This window comes from Mirounga angustirostris, unplaced genomic scaffold (genome assembly GCF_029215605.1).
Source record: "Mirounga angustirostris isolate CCGP_5_RB_7025 unplaced genomic scaffold, mMirAng1.0.hap1 SCAF_1, whole genome shotgun sequence".
NCBI classification, from domain to species: domain Eukaryota; kingdom Metazoa; phylum Chordata; class Mammalia; order Carnivora; family Phocidae; genus Mirounga; species Mirounga angustirostris.
The window spans coordinates 197,273,711-197,294,754 of NW_026991709.1; the positions used below are offsets into that span (position 1 = coordinate 197,273,711).

General features: G+C 61.7%; 1 protein-coding gene across 1 annotated transcript; it reads right to left on the reverse strand.

The window, feature by feature from the left end:
• Window positions 1-689: 689 nt before the first annotated feature.
• Window positions 690-20,818, reverse strand: GNAI2 (G protein subunit alpha i2). The gene is made up of 9 exons (XM_045862322.3): window positions 20,564-20,818; window positions 6,814-6,856; window positions 6,406-6,547; window positions 6,068-6,228; window positions 3,648-3,776; window positions 3,093-3,222; window positions 2,860-3,013; window positions 2,313-2,527; window positions 690-1,711 (listed from the first exon to the last, which is right to left on the reverse strand). Exons 1-8 carry the CDS (start codon window positions 20,679-20,681, stop codon window positions 2,337-2,339), a joined length of 1,068 nt encoding a protein of 355 aa, XP_045718278.1. The 5' UTR covers window positions 20,682-20,818; the 3' UTR covers window positions 690-1,711; window positions 2,313-2,336.
• Window positions 20,819-21,044: the final 226 nt, after the last annotated feature.

Genomic DNA, 21,044 nt, shown 5'->3' on the forward strand with positions numbered 1-21,044 from the left:
CTTCCGCATTTCTGGGGCCCTCGTCCCAATGCACCCAGAGCCCTGCCGCCCTCCAGGGCCACTCGGCCTATGGCTATGGACACACTGAAGCGTGGCCACCTACCTGTCTCTCCCCGCCCCCCCTCCCCAGGTTTGGAGGGGGACCTCTGGGGCAGAAACCCTTCTAAACATGCCTCAGGCCCCTACGGTCCCCAACTTTGTTTTGTCAACCCCAAGAAGCCCAGCCCTGAGTAAGGATCTGGGCAACACCTCAGACTGGGAGAGGGGAGGGTGTACGAGGGACTCGGCAACTCCGGGTCTCTGAGCCCCGGGCCTGGGAGGTCAGAATTCACATTCTCCTCCTGCACTACTCACTGGACACCTCTCATTCTCCCAATAGAGAGGAACCCCTTAGAGGAACGGCTCCCAAAGAAATCTGCCCGGCTGCTGCAGTAAGGCTGGAAGACTGCCACAGGCCCCAGGCCGCCCAGGGGCTGGGAGGAGAGCGGGGCACGTACAGGCCCCAGGAGGTAAAATGACAACCACGCGGGAAAACCGAGGTGCCGCGTACAGGGCCTGAGGAGGACGTGGAGAGCCGAGCGGCCAGGGCCCTGCCACAAATGAGGACTCTGGTTCGGGTCACTGTCACCTTGGGGCAGCTTAGTCTGGGTCTCTGGCCCCAGGACAGAAGAGGACCGAGCAGTACTTGGTATTTTTTCTTTCTACATTTTATTATTTCAAACCAGGTGAACAATTCCATAAAACATGTGAAAAAAGCAAGGAAGTGTTCAACGCTGAAGGACCCGGGCCTGGGGCAAGGGCATGAGGGGCGAGGCCCTCAGCAGGCAGCGGCGGTTCCTAGGTTAGCGCACTAAAGAGCTACATTTAGGTTAATGGAGCCAGGGCCCAGGGCCACTGGGATGGGGCCCTCGGTGATGTTGGCAGTTGTCTGGATCAGCCCTTGGAACCCAATTCTGTGGAGGGCAGGGCAGGGCAGGGCAGGAGTGCCGCCCACACGGGGGAGGTGGGGTAGCCAGCCGAGGATGGGTGTAAACACGCAGACACACTCAAGGCACGGAATCACTGGAAGGGGGCTGGGTGGGCGCTGGTCAGGATTTGACAGTTTTAAATAGTTTTTCTCTAAAAAGTTTTCTAGGTTTGCAGTTTTGTCTTTTTTTTTTTTTTCCTTTACTTTCATTTTTTTAAAAAGCTACGAGAATGAGCAGGTGGACTGTAGTCTCCAGGAACGGTGGCGTCTCACGCTTCTTGTGCTTTTTCCTTTGGGGCCTCCAAGCGGCTGGAGGGGGTGGGATGGGCAGGAGGCTCCCTGTAAACATTTGGACTTGGGCTGGGTCAGGGGCTGGTGTTGAGCGAAGCCAGGGGTCCCAGGCTGGAGAAGTGAGTGCCCCTCCAGACACAGGCCTTGGGAGACTCAGCATGTGCTCCCCTCCCCATCACAGAATAAGACAATGGTTAAAACCAGAACAGATGCCCGGGAAGGGGGTATCGCGGCCATTTCCGGCACCTAGGACAAGGGCCGGCTTTAAACAGAGAGGCCTGGGCAGTTCCTCCCCCGAGTCCCTGGAACTGAGGGAGGGGACAGGGGAGCCAAGAACAGAGAGAGGAAAGAGGGGAAAAGCAGCCCGGGGTGGGGGGTGGGGGCAGGCAGGGAGCGTGGTCCTCTTGCCCCCATCTTCCTCAGGAGCTGGGGGAAGCAGAGTCAGCGGTGGCCCTGGAGGTGGGGGACAGTCAGGGCATGGGTCGGGAGGCAGCCGGGGTGTGCCTCTCCTCCCACCCCCCTAGACAATGACCCTCTCCTTTTTCTCATTCACCTGTTACCAGGGACACAGCGGCTGCCCAGGAGCCAGGGTCTGTTGCTGGGTTACGTGAGGGAGGGGAGTCTATGGCACTGGCAGAATCTTCCCCATCTCCCCCAGGGCCGGTGGGGCCACAGTCAGCCCAGGACCCTCAGATAGGTCTGAGGGAAAGACTGCAGGGCTGAGCACAGAGCCGGTCACACTGAGTGTCAGGTGGCTGGGGCCTCTGTCAGCCAGCCTCCTTCAGGCCAGGCCAGTGGCTTGGAGGGGGGGCAGCGAGGAAGTGAGCTTTCTCCAAGGGGGGCCAGGACAGCCCTTCCGTTCCCTCCAGGCGCACGGCCGGGGGCTTCTGCTGTCTGGACCCCTGCCCGGCCTGTGTGTGTGCTCGTGCCCCTCATTCAGTCGTCCTCCTGACCCACCATCCTGCGCTTCCAGGCTCCCCAGCTCCACCCTCCCCGGCCCCCAGTGGCCCCTTCCCTGGGCTCGATGGCTCCGCGCTGTTCCAGCCCCGCTCACCATCCTGCCAGGCCCCGCTGCCCCTCAGAAGAGGCCGCAGTCCTTCAGGTTGTTCTTGATGATGACGTCGGTGACGGCATCAAACACGAACTGCACGTTCTTGGTGTCGGTGGCGCACGTGAAGTGCGTGTAGATCTCCTTGGTATCCTTGCGCTTGTTCAGGTCCTCGAACTTGCTCTGGATGTAGCTGGCTGCCTCGTCGTACTTGTTGGCCCCTGTGGGAGACAAGACGGTGAGGACTTGGCCGCCTGCGCGACAGGCATGAACGACAAGGTTCTGCGCACGTGGACAGACAAGCACATAACGTGTGCACACGTGTGCGAAGGGTGACGATGTGCGTGTACGTGCGTGCCTGAGTGTATAAAGAGGGGCTCCTGAGTGTGCACATGTAAGGGGCACGTGCCCTGCGCGCAGGCCCAAGCCCGGAAGCCGAAGCGAGGCCCCAGCTCCTGCGCGAGTGTCCTGCAGTTACCCTTCTGTCCAGTGGGGGGCGCCTGCGCACCACCTGGTCACCACCAGCTCCTCCCCAGAGGCCCAGTCCCCACACCTGTGTACTCAGGGAAGCAGATGGTCAGGGGGCTGTGTGTGATCTTCTCCTCAAACAGGTCCTTCTTGTTGAGGAAGAGGATGATGGACGTGTCTGTGAACCACTTGTTGTTGCAGATACTGTCAAACAGCTTCATGCTCTCATGCATGCGGTTCTGGGGGCAGGACAGCGCGGTCAGCACCTGCCCCTGCCCCCCGCCCCCACGCCCCCCCAGCGGCCTCTCGGCCTCTCACCATCTCCTCGTCCTCGGCTAGCACCAGGTCGTAGGCGCTCAAGGCTACGCAGAAGATGATGGCGGTGACGCCCTCAAAGCAGTGGATCCACTTCTTCCGTTCAGACCGCTGACCGCCCACATCAAACATCCTGCAGACACGGGGTTGCCTTAGCTCCAGAAAAGGCACTTCCCAGAGAGGGTCCCCGGTTCACAGGTTGGCTGAGCACAGACGCCTGCTCAGAGGGGGGCAGCTGTCTTCACAGCGTCCCCCACACCTGCGTGCCTTACGCCTGGTTCTGGGCCAGAGCGCATCCGCACGGGCAGGGCCGGGGCTGGTCAGCAGGGCAGGATGCAGCCACACGGCGGGGGGGGGGGGGGTAGCAGGGGAGCCGAGCCACTGGCAACCACGCAGCCTCGAGAAACCTCAGAGCGGGGCTTGGAACTCCTGGAACGGCCCCTCCTCCCACCCAGCAGAGCCATTAGCGGGCCTTGGAGTGAGGATCCCCCCACCCGCGTCTGTTGCCCCAAAGACTGGCAAGTCCCGCCCTTCCACCCTGCCCACATGCCGGCTCACTTGAAGTGTAGGTCCTTGAAGGTGAAGTGCGTCTCCACAATGCCCGTGGTCTTCACACGGGTCCGTAGCACGTCCTGCTGTGTGGGGATGTAGTCACTCTGTGCGATGCGCTCCAGGTCATTCAGGTAGCTAGAGGTGGGGGCAGTGGGTCAGTGGGGGCCGGCATGAGGCCTCTTCACCTGGACCCCGGGCCAGCTCACCCAGGCCCCCTATGCCTCCCCTCCCCTCATTTCTCAGACAAAGCCCTTGCCTCTTCAACCCTTGCCTTCGTTACAGTCATTGCTCAGATGAGGAAAAACTGGACCAGAATCCCTCGCCTCCTGCCCAGGGAATGGGCCTAGAGGAGGTGCAGCTCTGTGCCTGGCCAGCCAAGCCCTAGCACCCAGGTCTGAGTCAGGCCTGCCTCGGACAGGATCTAGGCTGGTGGAGCTGCAAACTGAGGAGGGTGGGAGGGGGCCAACGCATCCTTCAGGGAGGGATTCGGGATGCTAATCGGCATAACCACAGCACCCGCTGCGGAGCGGCCCGGCATGCCCCTCGACGCGAGGCTGGACAGGTCGGGGCCTGCCAGGCTCAATGGGCTCTTTGCCCAGTGCCCAATAAAATTTGGGCTCCTTGGGGGGAGGGCACGGACACCTGTTTGGCAGGAGTCCCGGGGCTCCTCATTACCAGCTCCCTTGATTAGTATCAACACTGCCCCTGCCAGGCCCTGGGACTAGCTCTGCCGTCTGCCTCAATATCCTTGCTGTGCCCTGGGGACTGGGTCCTCCGAGCCGCTGCCCAGTGCTGAGGTCTCACTCCTGGCGCAGGCCTGCTGGGGCCAGCGGGAAATGACCTCAGAGACGCAGGGACAGAACAGAAAAACAGGAAGGACCACAAGGGCCCATGACGCATATGCTGTGACCTGCTTACTGCACCCTGTCGCCTACTGAGAAGCTCCTGCCTAGAGGTCTCCTGGGGGGTTCCACACCAGGCTCTCCCGTCTCCCCAGCAGGGCTCACCACAAGGACCCACCACCCGCCAGCAGCCTTGAAGGACTGCTGTGAAGAGGGGGTGGGGTCCTCCTGTTCCCTGTAGCATTCCAATCTGCTCCCCACCCCACCCCCAGCCGGGGTGAGCTTGTCATGGCCTAGGAGAGCGGGACCTGTGTCGCTGCTGAATCCACACACCCAGACTAGAGCTGGGCACACAGTGGGTGCTGAATGGGGAATGAAGAACGGTGTGGTGAAGGAGGGGGCAATGGCCCAGAAGGTGGCCCCATCCCCACCTCCGTGAATGCCCTGGACACTGAGGTGGTAATGGTTGGGAGGGCCCAGCCCTGCCTGCCTCTAGGACCTATAAGCTCTGCTGGCGCTGAGCCCCTGGGACCTCTGGGGGTGGGGGTGCGTTGAGGTCCAGAGGCCCCACTGTGTTTGGCTGTGATTCTGCAGCTCCTGAGGTATTCAGGCCACTGCAAGGAGAGGGAGTCAGTCCGTGTGACTGGGGCAGGGCTCAGGGCTCAGGGCTCAGGGCCAGGCAGGGCCCGCCTCCGCCTCAGGCCTGGATGAGCGGCGGGAGGGAAAGGTGCTGCCGAGGGGCTGGCTTAAGCGGAGGTGGGAGGGCTCAGGTCTGAGCACAGGCACCCTGCCTCTTTGGGTGTCCTAGCCCAAAAGGGCTGTGCACGTCTCCTACAGCTCCCCGGCCATCAGCACCAGCACTGGCCACCGACCTGTCCTGTTCTCCACGGGGGCTCGGCCCCTGCACCAGGCCTGGCACGTGGCAGGCAGCTCAGGGAAGGAGTTCAGAGCATGACCCTGGGGGCTGGGCCTCTGGACAACTCCCGGAACCCCCTTGATTCCCCAGCCGAGTCTTGGGCTCCAAGCTGCACACAGATCTGGCCCCTCCCGGTCTCTTCCCCTTGTGTCTTCCTCTCCAGCCAGTGTGAATATCTGTCGCCAGCACTGCTCCCTCCAGGACTGTGCACAGGCTGTGCCCCGCGCCCCCCCCCCCGCCCCGGCCCTGAGCTTGTCCTGTTCCTCCCCCGCCCATCTCTTGCTCAGAACTTGGCTGAGGCAGTCCCCCACCATGCCACGGACGCCGTGGGTAGTCCCTGCTTGGGGACTCGTCGGCTCCACTCATCCCTGGGTCCCTCAAGCCTTGCCCAGGCCTTGGCACAGATGGCTGCAAATGCCCTTTAGGACAATTATATCTAAGGACAGATTAGACTCAGTTGGCCCTGGGGACAGCAGCCCTGCCGGTCCCTCCTCCTGGCTTTCACTACCACGCGCTCCACCTCAAGGCAAAAACCGCCAAGGCCTCGGTTGACAGTCACCAGCTTCGTAAACAGAGACTGGCAGCGCCTTCCTGAGAGCGCTCAAGCCCTCCGCTCCCGCCGGCGGTCCAGCACCCCCTCACCCCGCCCAGCCCCGTGGGGTACTCACTAGGCCGCGGAGTCGTTGAGCTGGTACTCCCGAGAGCGGCCAAAGCAGGCCTGCACACCGTGGTCGGCCCAGAGCCTCCGGATGACGCCAGACAGATCCTCAGGGAGCACGCCCTGCTCCTCAGCGGTGCAGGACAGGGCAAACAGCTGCCGGGCATCATCCTGGGCACGGGGGGGGGCGGGGGGTCAGCCAGTCACAGGAGCACAGCCCCACCCTACCTGGCCGAGGCAGGGAGGCTTCCAGAATGGGGCCTGGGCTTGGATATTCCCAGGTTCCGTAGGACAAGGCTTGCCCTGAGGCCTTTAGGGAGGCAGGCGGGGGTGGAGGGGAGGACATACCGCTCGGGAGGGGTCAGCAAAGTCAATCTGCAGATTGCCCATGGCTTTGACAATGGCCATGATGGACTGGATGGTGTTGCTGTAGACGACGGCCCGGTACTGCCGGCATTCCTCTTCTGAGTAGCCGTCCTCGTGGATGATCCTGGCAGCCAGGGGTCAGGAGTTAGGGCTCAGAGGGCAAAGGACCACACACGGCCTCCTGGGGCTGCTGGGGCCTGCGGGACCTCCTACAGAGAGGAGGAACCCCCCACCCCACCCCCTGGGACCTGAGGATGGATGACTGCCTCTGGCAAGGTCCTGGGTGTGGCGGAGACAGGCTGGGCCATTACTCAGGGGGGGCAGCAGAGACCCAGAGGAAGAAGAGGGGAAATCAGGGTTTGGCAGCTGCTTCTCACACACTGCACTTACTTCATCTGCTTGACAATGGTGCTCTTCCCTGACTCCCCAGCACCTGGAATAGAGGGTACAGGCGGTCAGGGAGCAGCCCCAGCAGGGCCACACGGACAAGCAGCCAGTGGCCCAGCCGCCTGCAGCCCTGGAGGCAGAACTCACCCTGCCCATCAACTGCACCAGGAGACGGAGGCAGTGGGGGCCTGGTGGGCAGCAGGGTTACCCAGGGTGCAGCTAGCAGGGCCACAGTGCTCAAGGCAACCCAGACTGCCTGCACCCCTGGGGGACTCACCCCAAGCCTTTGCTTCCCACGAGCTTCCACAGCCCACCACGGCAGCCCCCGACCCCCACTGCCGACCGCCAGCCCTCAGGAGTCTCCCTGTCATTCTCAGGCAGGCAGGCTCGCCAACATGGCGCCTGGGCAGAGCTGACAGGAAGGAGCCCGGCACACTCCAGCAGGGTACAGTCCCTCTTCTCCTCACACTCTGAGCCACCGAGGGGCCTGGGCTGGGGCACAGTGTCATAGTCCTGCCTCCCAGGCATGGCCCAAGTCTACCCTCAGCAGATGGAGACCAGCACTTGGGAGACACGCGGCATGGCCAACACAGACTCACACGCACACACCCCTGGACTGATGCATGATGCTTCCCAGTCTGGCAGAGGCCCATTCTGTATTCTCTTTGGCCGGTGCCGAGGGATTTGCTGGTACTCTTTCCCATGACAGTCATATGAGCCCCACAAACATTGTTTCTGTTTCCATTTTACAAAGACAAGGACACTGAGGCTCAGAAAAGTAGTCCTGGCCCAAGATTGTGCAACCAGGATTCAGATGGGCAGGGAGACGCATAGGACTATGACGCCTGGCCTGCCCAGCCTTTCTCAAAATATGGCTCAGATGCTGCAGGAAGCCCTGGGAGGGTGGTTTTTTGTTTTGTTTTGTTTTGTTTTTAAGAAAGAAAAAAGCAGATTCCCAGGTCCCATCCTAGACACAGAAAGCCAGATCTCAAGGGGTACAGCCCAGAAACCAACATCCCCCAGGGAGTTTGCAGGGAAGTGTGAAGACCAGGAGGGCTGCCCTATCTCCCTGGCTGGGGGACGGCGGGGGTGGGGGCAGGACCTCATCTCCTCCTTTCACTGTTATAAACTCCAAGTAGAACACATCTCAGTGGGGCCAGCTTTCGCTCCCAGCGCTTGCCCAGACTGTTCCCTCTCTTCCCTCCCCATCACTGCCAGTCACACCTGCACCTGCCAGGCTCTGCCTCTTGCCAACGCCAGGCATTTACCCATGGACTTTTCTCTGCTGGGCACACGGGCCCCATGCCCCATTTCCATGTGTCCCAACCCTCTTGATCAATGTGGCAGGTCAGTCCCTCTGAGCAACTCAGCGGGGCAGATGGTGGGGCCTGTGGGGAGGTTACGCTTGGAGACTCTGGCTCCCACATCCCTCAGAGTAGGTCAAGAAAACCTCAGAGGATGAGGGGCTAACACACACACTATGGTGAGCAGCAAGAATAGTGTCAGCAACAATCATAAGAGCAAAGCCACAAACAGCGCCCTCTATGGGTCAGATGCTATTCGAAGCCTACCGCGCCAACTAAGTAATTTCATCTCCCAGCAATCCCACCTAGCAAATGAGGAAACAGAGAGAGGCTGATGTCACCGTGGTCCCAATCCCCTCTGTAGGTGGCCCACCTTGCTGGCCTCCTGGAGCTGCCCTAAGAGCCCTTTACTGCAGCTGGACCACACTGTCCTCAGGCCCCGACTGCACCTGGCACTGGGTTCACTCCCTCCGTGCCTTCCTAGGCAGATGTTGCTCTGAATCTCTGCAGTGCCCTCCAGTCAGTAGGAGAGCACCCCCACCCTGTCCCCGCCAAGGCCCTTGCCCACCTCCATTTACCCTACCTCCCACCCCAGATCCACATTTTACCCGGAGAAACTGAGGCACAGCTGTGGCCCTCACAGGGGCAGGCCTGGGTATGTCCACAACGCAGTGGCCTCCCTGAGAAGAAGGGTCTGGGCTCTCCTCACAAATGCCACCAGACTGCCGGGGATCACTGGGCTTCTGGCCGTCCCAGGCCTGCTCCCCAGGATAGGGGACTAGTTGGGGGGAGGGGGGACAAACGTGCAGTCTCTGGGCAGGTTGGGGGTGGTGCTGAAGCAGCAAGCCCCTCCCTCAGTTCAGCCCCTGAGCACTAGAAGCACCCGTCCTGGTGCATTCCCTTGGACATGGGCTTGGTCAAATGGCAGTACTCCCACTTCCCCATTGGGCTGCGCATGGCAGAGGAACAGCCAGGGTCCCCCACACTGACATCCCATGCCTGCTGAGTGGAGACCTGGGGAGAGGGCCTAGGAAGGCCCAAGAGTGATGCCCAATCATGGAGGCCCATCCTCCAGGGCCAGGGAGGGCAGCACCGGACGGGCAAACCACAGGGGCCAGGTGACCTCCTGAGGCAGAGGAAGACTCAGGAATCAGGGGTCTCAGCCAGTACTGGGGGCCCAGTGGGGGAACAGAGGCCAAGGATGTGGAGTGATGGGTCAGATCAATCACGCGGGCCCCAGCCAGGCAAACCTAGACTCAGAGCGGGCAACTGTCCGGGACACAGGAGACCTGAGATTTTGGTGAGGCGTCCCCTCTTGTGTGTCCACCTGAGGCACCAGTTTCCCTGTCTGGCCTTTTGACCACTCTCTTGGTAAAGTGCTGTGGCATTCCGTGGCCCTGCCCAGAGATAGGGATAACAGCACTCTTGCTTTGCATCTGATTTTCCTAGCAGCAGCAGACCTGGCAGGCCCAGACGTGGGCAGTACCTGGGTGACCAGGCTGGTGCCAGAACACTTGCTCCCTGCCCCAGCCAACTGGGGGTCCACTTTCCTACCCGCTTTGAGCCTCAGGCTCCCTTCCTATCCCATTTTGAGGGCTAGGAGGGCATTCTCTGCCCCCGTCTGACAGGTGGACAAACCCAAATCAGGGAACCTCCATCTCTGGACTCAGGGCAGTCCCTTTGTCCTCCCAGCAGCTGTGACTCAAGCAGAAAGAAGTGAGTGGCAGGACAAAGGTGTGGTGCCGGTGGCCAGGCAGGAAGCTGTGGGGGACACAGGACAGAAGCAGAGGCATGGCCCAGGAGCAGCCTCAACACACGGACCAGGGAGCAGGGGCAGAGGCAGGGAGAGGGTGGAACAGGTGGGGCTAGGTGCCCCACGAGCTGTGGGTCCCAGCTCCCCTCCTCATTCCCTCCCCCGGGGCCCTATCCCATCAGGGCCTGGCAGTGCTCCCCTATCAGATAAGCTAGTACTAGGCTCGGAGTTTGCTTGTACCCTGCTGATCCTGGGTACCCGGCTCCTCCCACCCAGCTGCACCTTCCCCTCAGAGGAGGGGGCTTCACTGGCTGGCCCTGGACTGCTGCCAAAAGGCCGCAGGAGTCTCCCGCCCACAGAGGACCCCACCAGGCGCTCCCTTCTCCAGCTGGGTGAGATCAGAGGGGCCCACAGAGGCTCCCTAAGATGGCTTCGGTGTTCCCATTGGGCCATACCTCTTCCCACCAAGAAGAAACCTCAGCAGCCCTTGCCCCAGGGCACAGCTGCTGGACCCCCAGCAGACAGGCAGTAATTGCCATGATGTGCTGGCGACGGGGTCTGCTCTGCATTAGAACATCTGCTTCCACTCTGGGAGGGCCGGGCCCCAACGGAGGAGGGAACGGAGGGGGAAGGGAGCCGGCACAGCTCCACCTGCCTGAACAAGGAACAAGGCCGGCGGGCCACTGCAGCAGAGACAGGACTTCCAGCCCCAGCATCAGGTCACTGCTGTCTGTCGGTCTTGGACCCTCTATGTCCCGGACAAGGCTTTGCCCTGCTGGGAGGCCCTGACAGGCTGCTGTTGTCCTCTCTGGCCTCAGTTTCCCTTCTGTAGGGGCTGCCAAGCCTCGAGTGGCCAGCTGGCCTATCTCGCACTCTCACATCCTCTCCCAGAGGGAGGTCCAGACCTCCCACAGCCCTGGTGCCCACCCTGATCCTTCCTGCTGTCTCCAAGGGCCTCATCCCCTTCCTGCCCTTGCTCTGGTACCCCATCCGTGAAACAGGACACGGAGGGGACAATTTGACACAAAGCGCTTCTCACAGTGCCCAGCACACGGCAAACACTCATATAGAAGTTATCGCTATATTTCTACTCTATGGAAGATCACAGATGTCCCCAAACCTTTCATTTCCTGCAGCCTCCGAGGACCATACTGCAGAGCTCACTGTAACCACAGCCTGCAGAGTGGCCTGCTGAGGCCATCTCATCGGAAGGAGAGTTTCTGAGGCTTTCAGCTGAGGCACAGTGGAGGGCAGTGACCAGTGGCCTACAGGCTGGCTCAGCATCGCTGCTCCCGGAGGGGACTTGTGGACCCTGGGACAGCAGTCAGAGCCACTCGGGCCTCTGCGGGCTGCTGGCTCTGCGTTCGTCACTCCCCTTCCACATAGGCCAGGACTCGTCCGTAGCTGGAGCCTCCCTCAGCCCCCGAGCCTGGCGGCAGATGCTGCTCCCCGACTCCATGCGCTCAGAAGGCTGCGCTGGTGGGCTCCGCTCTAACACATGGGGCTAGGGAGAGCAGCCAGCTGACGTGGCGGCCCGAGGGCAGAGATTCTCATGCGCAGCGGGGCTGGGACCACAGGGTAGACTTGGGCTGCAGCCCAGCTCCAACCCACAGTACCAGGCCCGCCCCCACGGCCACCCCCCAGCCAGCCCGAGTGGGGCACAGGGAGAAGGTGGGGATGACCCTTGGGAAGCCTACTCCAAAGGCAGCCCGGGCACGACCTCCCACTCTCATCCCAGGAAGGTGCCACGTCTCTGGTCCAGCCGGTGGTTCCCGGCCCCTTGGCTCTGGCCCCTCCCCTGCAGCCTCAGGCCCCCAGGCCGCGCCACCGCCAGGGGGAGCCCAGCAGCCAGAGACGGTGGAGGAGGTGGGGGCTGGGCAGTGCCGGGGAACCTTTGCTTCTGAAAAGCAGCCTAGGCTAGGGGCAGCTGGGGGAGGTGCCTGGACCCTCACTCGAGGCCCTCTCCCAGGCCTGGGAGGCCCTCCGCCGGCGGAGACCCCGCACACCGGGGAACAATGGAGATGGGAGAGAGGGGGAGGGGGAAGGGGTCCGCCAGACAAAGGCCCTCCAAGCCCCGCCCCTGGCGTCTCTTCCTTCCTCCAGGTGCTTTTCTTTGGTCCCCTCACTCCTTCCAAGGCGCTCAGTAAGGGTCTGGCACTGTGGGGGGCAGGGACATGAGTCTTGGATGGGGGCTGCGACATCCCCACCCACAAGTGTGGCCTTGCTTCCCCCAGATGCCCTAATAAACCTGGAAGCTCCCTCTCTCCAGTTATCTGCCACTTGGGCGGCCTCCGCGGCTTCCAGGCCTTCATGATGCCCCCACCAGGGAAGCATTAGCAACCAAGATCCGGCCTACTACTCCCAAGTCAGAGCTCTCTGTGTAAGGGAGTGGCCCCGGGGCCTACCAGACACGGAGAGGGCTTCCCGGGACAGGGCTGTGTCCCCTGTTCTGTGGCCCTGCCCACTGGACAGAGGGAAACCGAGGCACTGGGTAAGGCAGGCCAGCTTGGAGGGGAGGAGGCCCTTTAGCTACAGGTCTCACTCTCTACAGGAGCCAGGCTATTGGACACACTCTTCCTGGATGCTTCTTTGTTGAAGGAATCCCTTTGCTGTTTTCCAAGAATCTGAGTCCCCCCATCTCTCTTCGGGTTCGTTGTGGTGGGCCCTGGGTGAGATGCCCAGCCCCCAGGCCTCAGTGTTCCCATCTATGAAATGTACCCCTCCAGGGAGTGTGCCAAACTCAAAGCCTGCCCTGAGCAGCCTCCCTCGGATCCTCACACTCACCCAAAACCGCCCCAGGGTCCAGCCCAAGCACACAGCTTGTCTCTGTGCCCATAAGCCATGGGGCCTTGCTGAGCGTCATGACGTCACAGGTCCCAGCGCCCCGTACAGAGAGGGAAAAGGACAGCCTGAGGTCACACAGTGAAGAAGGCGGGGGAGTGGGCTTTCTGGGACCCAAGGTCTTGAGTGACCGCGAGGACGCATGTTCTCTGCTTTGTGCGTGGCCTCATGGCCCAGCAGGCCTTAAAGCATCTACCCGAGCTGCCCTGAAGTCTCTCTCAGGCTCCTCAGGCCCCTACGGCCTGTCCTGATAACACAGAGCACAAGCCCCAGGAGCCTCCGTGGGGGAAGCAAGGCCACACAACTCGGATTCCCAGGCTGAGCAGCATGGGGACCCGCCTCCTCACCCAGCATGATGTTGTCAGCCCACACTGCGGACACATTCGGCTGCTGCCCAGCGCTGCAGACGGCCCACCACAGCCTTCGCTCTTAGTGGGGGTCCTCTGCGGGAAGGCTCTTTCCTTCTCCTCAGCTGGACAACTCCCAGACTCAGGGGCCCCCACCCTGGACTTTGACAGCCTCTGACCCTTCCTCAGGCCTCCTCTCGGTCCTCCTGAGCCTGGGGGTTATGGGAGGGACGAGCATAGCGTTAGGAGACAAGTGAAGTACTCAATGGCCGAATTATGACCTGAGTCTTTCTGTGAGGGAACATGGGTCGGGGGTGGGGGGAAGATGGGCAGCTGCATTCGGATAAAGTCACCCCGTGGCCACACAGCAGGAAAAAGATTCATGAACAGACTCTTGGGTCCCCAACCTCCAGGGCAGGCAGACTCAAAGAATCTCCGAAAAGAGGAATCGAGCCCCCCCCCCCCCCCCCGAGACAGGTCCACAAGCGTAAGTAGAAAACACGTGGACCCACAGCATCCGCCTCTTGTCCGGACTGACCAATTCTTGCCAGTTGGACACACACTCCTGACGGACGAAAGCAGTTGTGGACAAGTGCTCAGTCACTATCTGGTCATACCTTGGTGTCTCCACTTATTGGGTAAGTCATGTAATATCTCCAAGCCTGTTTCCCCGTCAGTGAAATGGATAGAATGTCAGTCCCAGCCTCACAGGGTTAAGTATGGTAAGACCGTGAAGAGTCCAGTCCCATATAACAGGCACGGTTCAATCAGAGACAGCGGCTGCTATCACCGAGGGGAAACTGAGGCCCAGTGATGGCACCCCCAGGCCCAGCAGGTGGTAGTGGCGGGGTGGGGGAGGGCGATCCTTAGGCTGGACCAAGGGCCCCTCTGTCCGCTCCCCGGCCGGGGAAACCCAGAGTGAGCTAATCCCGGGGCTGCTGCTCCATTTCCGGGCATTCATCTCTGCCTGTAGCCGGCCTTCCGGCTTCGCAGAGCAATGGCCACTCGGGAATATAAGAGCAGCCCTCTGCTTTCCTGCTAGCCGCTCCCCCCACCCTGCCGCCGTCCCTCTCCCAGCCACCACTTCCTGTGGTCGAAGGAGGGGCCTGGAATCCTTCTCAAAGGCACCACCTTTTCTGAGATCTGGGGCCCAATAGTTGCTGAGGTGGGACAAGGGACAGAGTTGCCTGGAGTGACGCCGACCTGGTGACTACCAGCGGTGGCCCTTAGGGCTATAGAGAGATGAGTCTGGGCAGGTGGGGTTCAGCTTCCAGGCCCCCCAGTTGACAGGGCTCACACCCCCACCCCAGCAAAGGGCAGGAGCAGTCCTCTAGCTTCTTCCTCTTTTGGGCCCCTCCTCCCCCAGCTGCTTCCTCCTTTTCCTCCGGTGTGGACACCACTTCCCCAGGCCCAGCCCTGCCATGCAGACTTCACTGCCCCTCCTCCCGTCCAGGGCACAGTGGGTGCTGCCATCGACAGCCCCCCCATATTTTGAGGCCGAGCAGGCTTGTACCCCAGAATCCTCCAAGCCTTCTCAACAAGCTTTAGACAATCCCACCTTCAGGCTTTGTTTCAAACTGACCTGGCACTCGCTGCCAAGCCTTGGAAATGCGTGCAGAAGGCCAACACCGTGACCCAACCCGACCCAGCAACTGTTGGGTGATTCCAAGATTATTTCCCAAACCACACAGCTGAACACAGCTCCAAGAAGCAGCATGGGCGTGAGCGTGAGGATGGGGTTGGGGTTTAGTCAGAACAAGAGCTCCAGGTTAGAGGGGCTGCATGGAGCTGGGCAGAGGGGTCCCACCCTGCACTTGTGGCTGAAGAAGGGCTGCCTGAGAGCCCTGCCTGAGGTACCAGGGCCTCCATCAAAGGGCTTAGTCCTCTGCCCTCATCAGGGCACCTTGAAATGTGTCCTTAGGCAGGGCCCATGAGCTGTGGCCCAGCCGGAACCTGATGACCCCTGCCCCCTCAATGTACTCCTAGATTGGGACTCCTGCCCCAAGATATTGTGAAGACAGGACGGATGCTGGCCTGGGCCCTGGCCTCATCCGCCCAGAGCTGCCTCCCAAAGCACAGAGGGGTTCTAGGGAGGCAGCACTCAGGCTCCGGGTCAGACCATCTCATCCTCTGCTGGGGGTGTGATGGGGCGAGGCCCTAGTCCCTCAGTGGACAAAGCTTATGTGGACAAAGCATCTTCCATCCCATTCCTGCCAAAAGAATGGGTGGCTTTTAGAGACAGAGACCAAGAGAGACCGCTGTGCCCGGCCACCTTGGCCCAAGCCACCCCAAGTATAAGCCCCTGCAGTGCTGGAGGCGTAGTGACCGCCCCGGCAGGGGGTCAGGCCCCACCCCTAACCTGCTGTCACTTGCTGGGCAACAGTCTGCAGGCCTAGGACACCAATGATGCTACCCAGTGACCCTGCAGCTCAGGCCAGCCCAGGGCCAACCCCTGAGAAGCCACCCAGGCCTGAAGGGGTCCCAGACCATGCCAGCCCCCCTCCGGCTGACTAGGCTCCAACTCAGCACAGTGGGTGGCTCGGTGCTGCCTCGGGGCCTGGCATGGAAACCTGTGCTCCCCAGCTGGCCTGACTTCCACCTCCAGCTATGGAGGCAGCTCATTCCCTCTGTCCTTGCCACCTGCTCTGCCCTGTCTGGGGTTCTCCACCCCCACCCTCCTGGGATGCCCTCAGCTGAGTGCCAGCGTCACTTCCTTTGCAAAGCCACCCCGGTTCCCCCAGTCTGCTGGCCCAGGGTATCCCCTGAAGGACCCAGTCCCACTCCTATCTAGAGGTCCCTCCTGTTGGCTGCACCAACACTAGGGGCAGGGGCTGGGCCCAGTGGGACTGGGCAGGACGCAGGCACAGGGGGTCAGAAATGGCTTAGACCCTCGCTCACTTCCCAGCGTGGGAGCCCCAGTGTGGCTGCTCGGGAAGACAAAGCCTCGCCCAGCCTGGGGGAGGGGTGGGAAGGAGAGACGGGAGGCCCAAGCTACCCCGCCCCCCATTCAAGTGCTAATGAGCTCCAGCCGGGACCCCGGAGGCTGTGGGGAGATTGGGGAGGCGGGAGGCCGGCCTGGGTACCAGCCCACCTGGTGCCTAGAGCCCAGCCACATCCCCAGCCTTAGGCCCCCAGGAAGGCCGCTCAGTCCCCAGAGGTTAGGCTTATGGTCCCCAGGACAGTCTGTCACTCTGGCTGGCACCAATTGTCTACACACCTCGGTTCCCCTCCTTGCTGCGAGCAGCTGCCTGAGGGCAAGGGAGGGAGTTCCCCCAGGGCCTCCATCCTGGGGCCAGGCAGCCTGGAGGCTGGGAGAGCCTTCCCCACCAAACTCTCCACGGCGTAGGAGGCATGAGGGGCTCCCTCACCTGTTTTCACACCTCCAGGCTCTGGGGCACTGTCCCCCACCTGTGGCTGCAGGCAGGTGCCCCGTTCCCAGGTTCCGGGTGGGGAACAGAACGCCTACAGGAGTTCATTCATCTGTCTCTGCGTTTCCCAGCGAATGCACCAGGTGGAGCTGGGATTGGAACCCACGTCTGTGTGACCCCAAGAGCTAGTCCAACAAGGTGAGCCTTCCTCCCCCAGGCCAGGCCTTCCGGCCTCAGTGCCCTCGCTGAGTTGGTCCCTCGGCCCCATACCTACCCCCTGGCAAATGCTGCTCATTTTTCAAAGCCACCCAGAGGACCGCCCCCCCCCACACACTCTATTCAGTCTCTTCCCATTACCCAGCCAACCAGGATCCCAGGCTACCCTTTTTCCAGCTAGACCAAGCGCCAAGCAACGGCCCCAGAATTACTTACCCCCGTTCATGGATGCGCTCTATAGAGTGTCATTCTTTCCATACATGCTTAACAGGCACCTACTGAATGCCAGGCCATTTGTTAGAGACACAGACAGGACAGAGACCACAAAACTCCCTTCTTTTTCTTTTGGTAAACCTAATTGAGCCCTTGTATGTGCAGTCCCTGCCTGGCCAGGCCAAGAACTCCTGCAGCATTGCTCTGGCCTGCGCCCCAGGGCTGTGGGGCAGTCCCAGCCCTGAGAGCTAGACCCGCTCTCCTGGAGTGGCGAAGATAGCAGGCCTGCAGCAGTCCCCAGACCGCCTGCGCTGCAAGGAAGCATGCCACGCCACTCTGCTAGGAACGGCTGGAGGCCCTACGTGCTCTGCCCTGTGACAGGCTACGGACTCATCAGCAAAAGTTCTGCACAGGGTGGGATGAGGGCTGTCTCTGAGGAGCCAGCGGGCAGGTGGGGAGTTGAAGAAGAAACAGCCTGAAGAACTTCTCCCTCGCTATCCGCCACCAATCCCCGTCATTGGCCCGACACTGAGCCCTTGCCACCTGCCCACAATACGTCAGGTTCGGTGACCGCCATCTTACTCCTCCATCTACGCACCCGTCCCCAAGACTGAGTTCAGACTAGTAACACTTCCTTCATTCAACAAACAGACAAGAAGCATTCAATAGGTGCCAGGCTCCATGCTTGGCCTTACAGAAGGCTCAGAAACGAATAGGACACAGCCTGCCCCTGTAGTCTCAAGGAAAGGCAGCAGTCACCCAGGCAAATATGATGCTCTGATGGGGGAAGCTCTAGCACCACGAGCCAGAGGAGGTGCTTCAGCAGCCTCTGAGAAGGGGAGCTGTCAAGGAAGGATCCTGGGAGGTGGTCCCCGAGCAGAGTCTTGAAGAACAATCAAGTAGCAGTGAGTTAGATGGAAAGAAGGGAAATGCATGCCAACCTAGGTGAGTAGATGCAAAGTCCCAGGGACAAGAGAGAAGGCCTATTATTTATACCCTGAAGCCTTCATGGAACCCACCAGGGAAAGTCTCTCCTTTCTCCGGAGGCTGCCCACACAAGCCCATCCCAAATCAGAGACATCGCCCAAACACACACTCTTCCTTTCCCTTAAGTGCCCAGCCCAAGGCCCTAAATTCCACCTGGGGATTGTTGGTCAGTCAGGTTGAACTAGGTGGCGGTGGGGGGTGTCCCTGAAGTAGGGCTGGTATCAGCAGCAAGCTACCAGGAAAAACACCCTCACTGGTGTGTACCCCATCTGCCTCTGCCCTCGGTGCCCATCCGCCAGCAGGGCTACCCGGGAGGGCAAGGAGCCAGTATGCGGGTGGGGCAGCAGGCGTGGTTCTGGCTGGAAGGGAAGGCTGGCAAATTGCCCAACCGAAGAGGCCCGTTGCCTGGACAGAGTTCCTCCCGCTACGTGGGACAGGCGCCCAGCACTCTGAAGCTGCCCCAGCTGGGCTCCCAACACCTCCCTGTATACCTGGATGGGAAAGGGATGGCCAGCCAGGACCCTTACCCATGCAGCCTTGGGTCCCGGATTTCAGGCAGAGGTAGGTCTCTCAGCCCCTTGCGGGACACCCTCTGCGGGGTCTTAGCTCCCATCCCCTACCCCCAACAGGGACCTCCCTGTTCTCCCCATCCTGGGCCCAGCACTCCTCTGGCCCAAACCCAGGAAGCCCATTCAACAGAGGAAGCAAAGGCCAGAGGAGCAGGATGCTGAGATGGACTCCCCAGCCTAGAAAATGCTGAGCCAGACCCTGCACCCCTGGCTGCTGCCAGCCCAGCGTGGGAAGGGTTGCCAGGCCCAAACCCTGAGCTGAGCTCCAAGGAGCAAGACTAGTGGAATGGGGTTTGGGACACAGAGGGCCAGGAGTCCTCTGAGGCCGGCCCTATGGCCCAGTCGCCCATCTCCTCAGCCGATCGGCCTGGGAAGGGGCCAGCCAGCGGCCTCAGGGTGGGCACCAGGAGACGGCGGAAGCACCCTACCCAGGCCCAGCGGGCATCAGCAATGGGCCCTCCACCTTGGCGACACCCACTCGCTGGTGCTGCCGCACTCGCAGTAAAGACAGGAAGAGGCAAGCGCCCAACGCAAAACAGCCCAGGAGGCTGGGCCGCCGCCCCTTCCCGCCCCTTCTCTTCCTACCCGCAGCGGCGGCGGAACGGATGCCATTTTGAAACCTCTGGGCTGTGCCCCTGAGGCCAGGCCCCCAGGGACAGTCAACAGATGGGCTCAGATGGAAGACACGCTGTCCCTGGGCCAGGCACCCAGCAAGGAAAGCTCTGCTTTTCACAGCCTGGGGACCCCACCGCGGCTCTGAGGCTGAGGGGCCACACCCCCCCCATACACTGTCCAGGCCCCGACGCTGCTGCGAGGGCATCTCTCCCCCCACCCCCAAGCCCCTGAATCAGGCAGCCACCGGCACCACACCTGCTCCTAGTGGAGGCTGGACGGGGACAACTACCAGGCCCACAGTCTTTGCAAAAGTCCACCTCAGATGCCCCCCAACTCCAGCTGGCCCCCAAGTCCTCATCTAGCTGGTGCACCCCTTCCCCCTCACAGGACCTCACGATCTGACAGGCCCCCCCCAACTCCCAGAGGCCAAGTCCGTGGCCTTTCGGCCCAGAAAGGGTGCGGGAAGACCAGCACCCGTCAGCACATCTCCTTGGCCCGCCCGCCGGCCGGGGCACCAATATGTCGGCTGTCTCACCACTTCCACTTCCCCCCACCCCTCAAGCAGCCACCATCTTCCCTGGCCTTGGAGGCGCCGCAACCCAAACTCCTCCACACTCACACTCCCTCCTACTCCCCCGACGCCCCCCTCACTGGCCCAGATGGGGCTTAGAAACTGGGAAACAGCCAGCCGGCGGAATCTCCCTGGGAGGCTGGAGGCCTGGCTCCCTCCCCCAGCGCAACCAGTGGAGCCTCAGTCCAGCCCCTCAGTCTGAGCCCCCTCCTCCCGGCCGGGCCCACCTGGTGCAGGAGGGGTGGGGGGAATCAGAGGTAGGCCAAAGTGTGGGAGAGGACTTAGGGAGGAGGAGCAGAGGGTCTGAGGAGTACTGTGTACAGAGAGGGACCAGGTGGGCCAGATGGAGGGAGCAGGGATCTCTAAAGGTTTGGGGGTTCCGGCTGGAGAGAGGGCTCATGAGCAACCACAGTTTCCACTTGAGAGGTACCCTGGTGTCAGGGTGCACAGGTGGAGGATACAGGGTTCAGAGTAGGGATGGGGCACAGAGCGGGAAGGAGGGAGTGGGTGGGGGCCTGGCAGGGGCCCCAGGGATATTCATGCCCAAAAGGAACAAGAGGAGCAGGTGGGGGAAACAGGTGGTGCCTAAGGGTGGGGACCAAGTGGGGTTCTGGGGCTTTGAGTAAAGTCTAGGGAAGGATGGAAGGACAAGGCAGGGACTCTGAAGGTCTGTGAGGTTGGTCAGCAAGGGTGAATGGTCAAGCAGGGTTCTGGATCTGGGGGTTTGGAGTCTGCGATGAGCTGAGGGTCTAACCTAGAGTCTGGGCTACGGATCAGAGGTCTAGGCCAACACAGAGTTTTGAACCATTATTTGGGTGTCCTGGCCAGGCGGGGTCTGGGAGTTCAAGTCCAGGTGTGGGGGGGTCCAGGCTGAGTCCGGGAGTTCAAGGTCCTCAGTCTGGAGGTCAAAGTCCTTGTCTGGGGATTCGGGCGGGGAATCGGGGGTCCCAGCGCAGGGCGCGGCCTCACCCAAAAGCAGCAACTTCACCTCCCGCGCCGCCTTCTCGCCGTCTTCCCGCAGGTTCTTGTCGATCATCTTGGAGCGCTCGGCCGCCGCCTTGTCCTCGGCACTCACGGTGCAGCCCATCCCGCCGTCCGCCGGCCCGGCCGCCGCCCGGCCCCCACACGGCCCCCGGCCCGGCTCGGCCCCGCCCGACCCACTCCGCTCCCGCCGCTGGCCCTCTACGGGTAGCTCTCGGGTCGGCAGTTCCGAGCGTCTGCGGGCGGTGCCTTCCCGGCCGCCGCGCACCGACGGCGGGGCGGGCCGAGGGTGGGGCCCGAGCAGGCTAGGCCCGGGACTGGGCCGGGGCGGGCCCGAAGGCGGGGCCATAGGAGATCCGGGGTCGGTGATTGGCTAGAGGGCGGAGCGGACTAGAAGTTAGGTTCAGCCCAGACTCGGGCCCGGGCTGGAGGCGGAGCCACGCCGAGGAATAGGAGCAGGAGTGGAGCC

Coding starts and splice junctions, on each gene's coding strand:
- GNAI2 (XM_045862322.3), bottom strand. CDS start 20,681: ATGGGCTGCACCGTGAGTGCCGAGGACAAGGCGGCGGCCGAGCGCTCC. Junction 6,548..6,813: donor ACCATTGTCAAGCAGATGAA/GTAAGTGCAGTG, acceptor CCTGGCTGCCAG/GATCATCCACGAGGACGGCT. Junction 3,014..3,092: donor TAGCCGAGGACGAGGAGATG/GTGAGAGGCCGA, acceptor TCCTGCCCCCAG/AACCGCATGCATGAGAGCAT.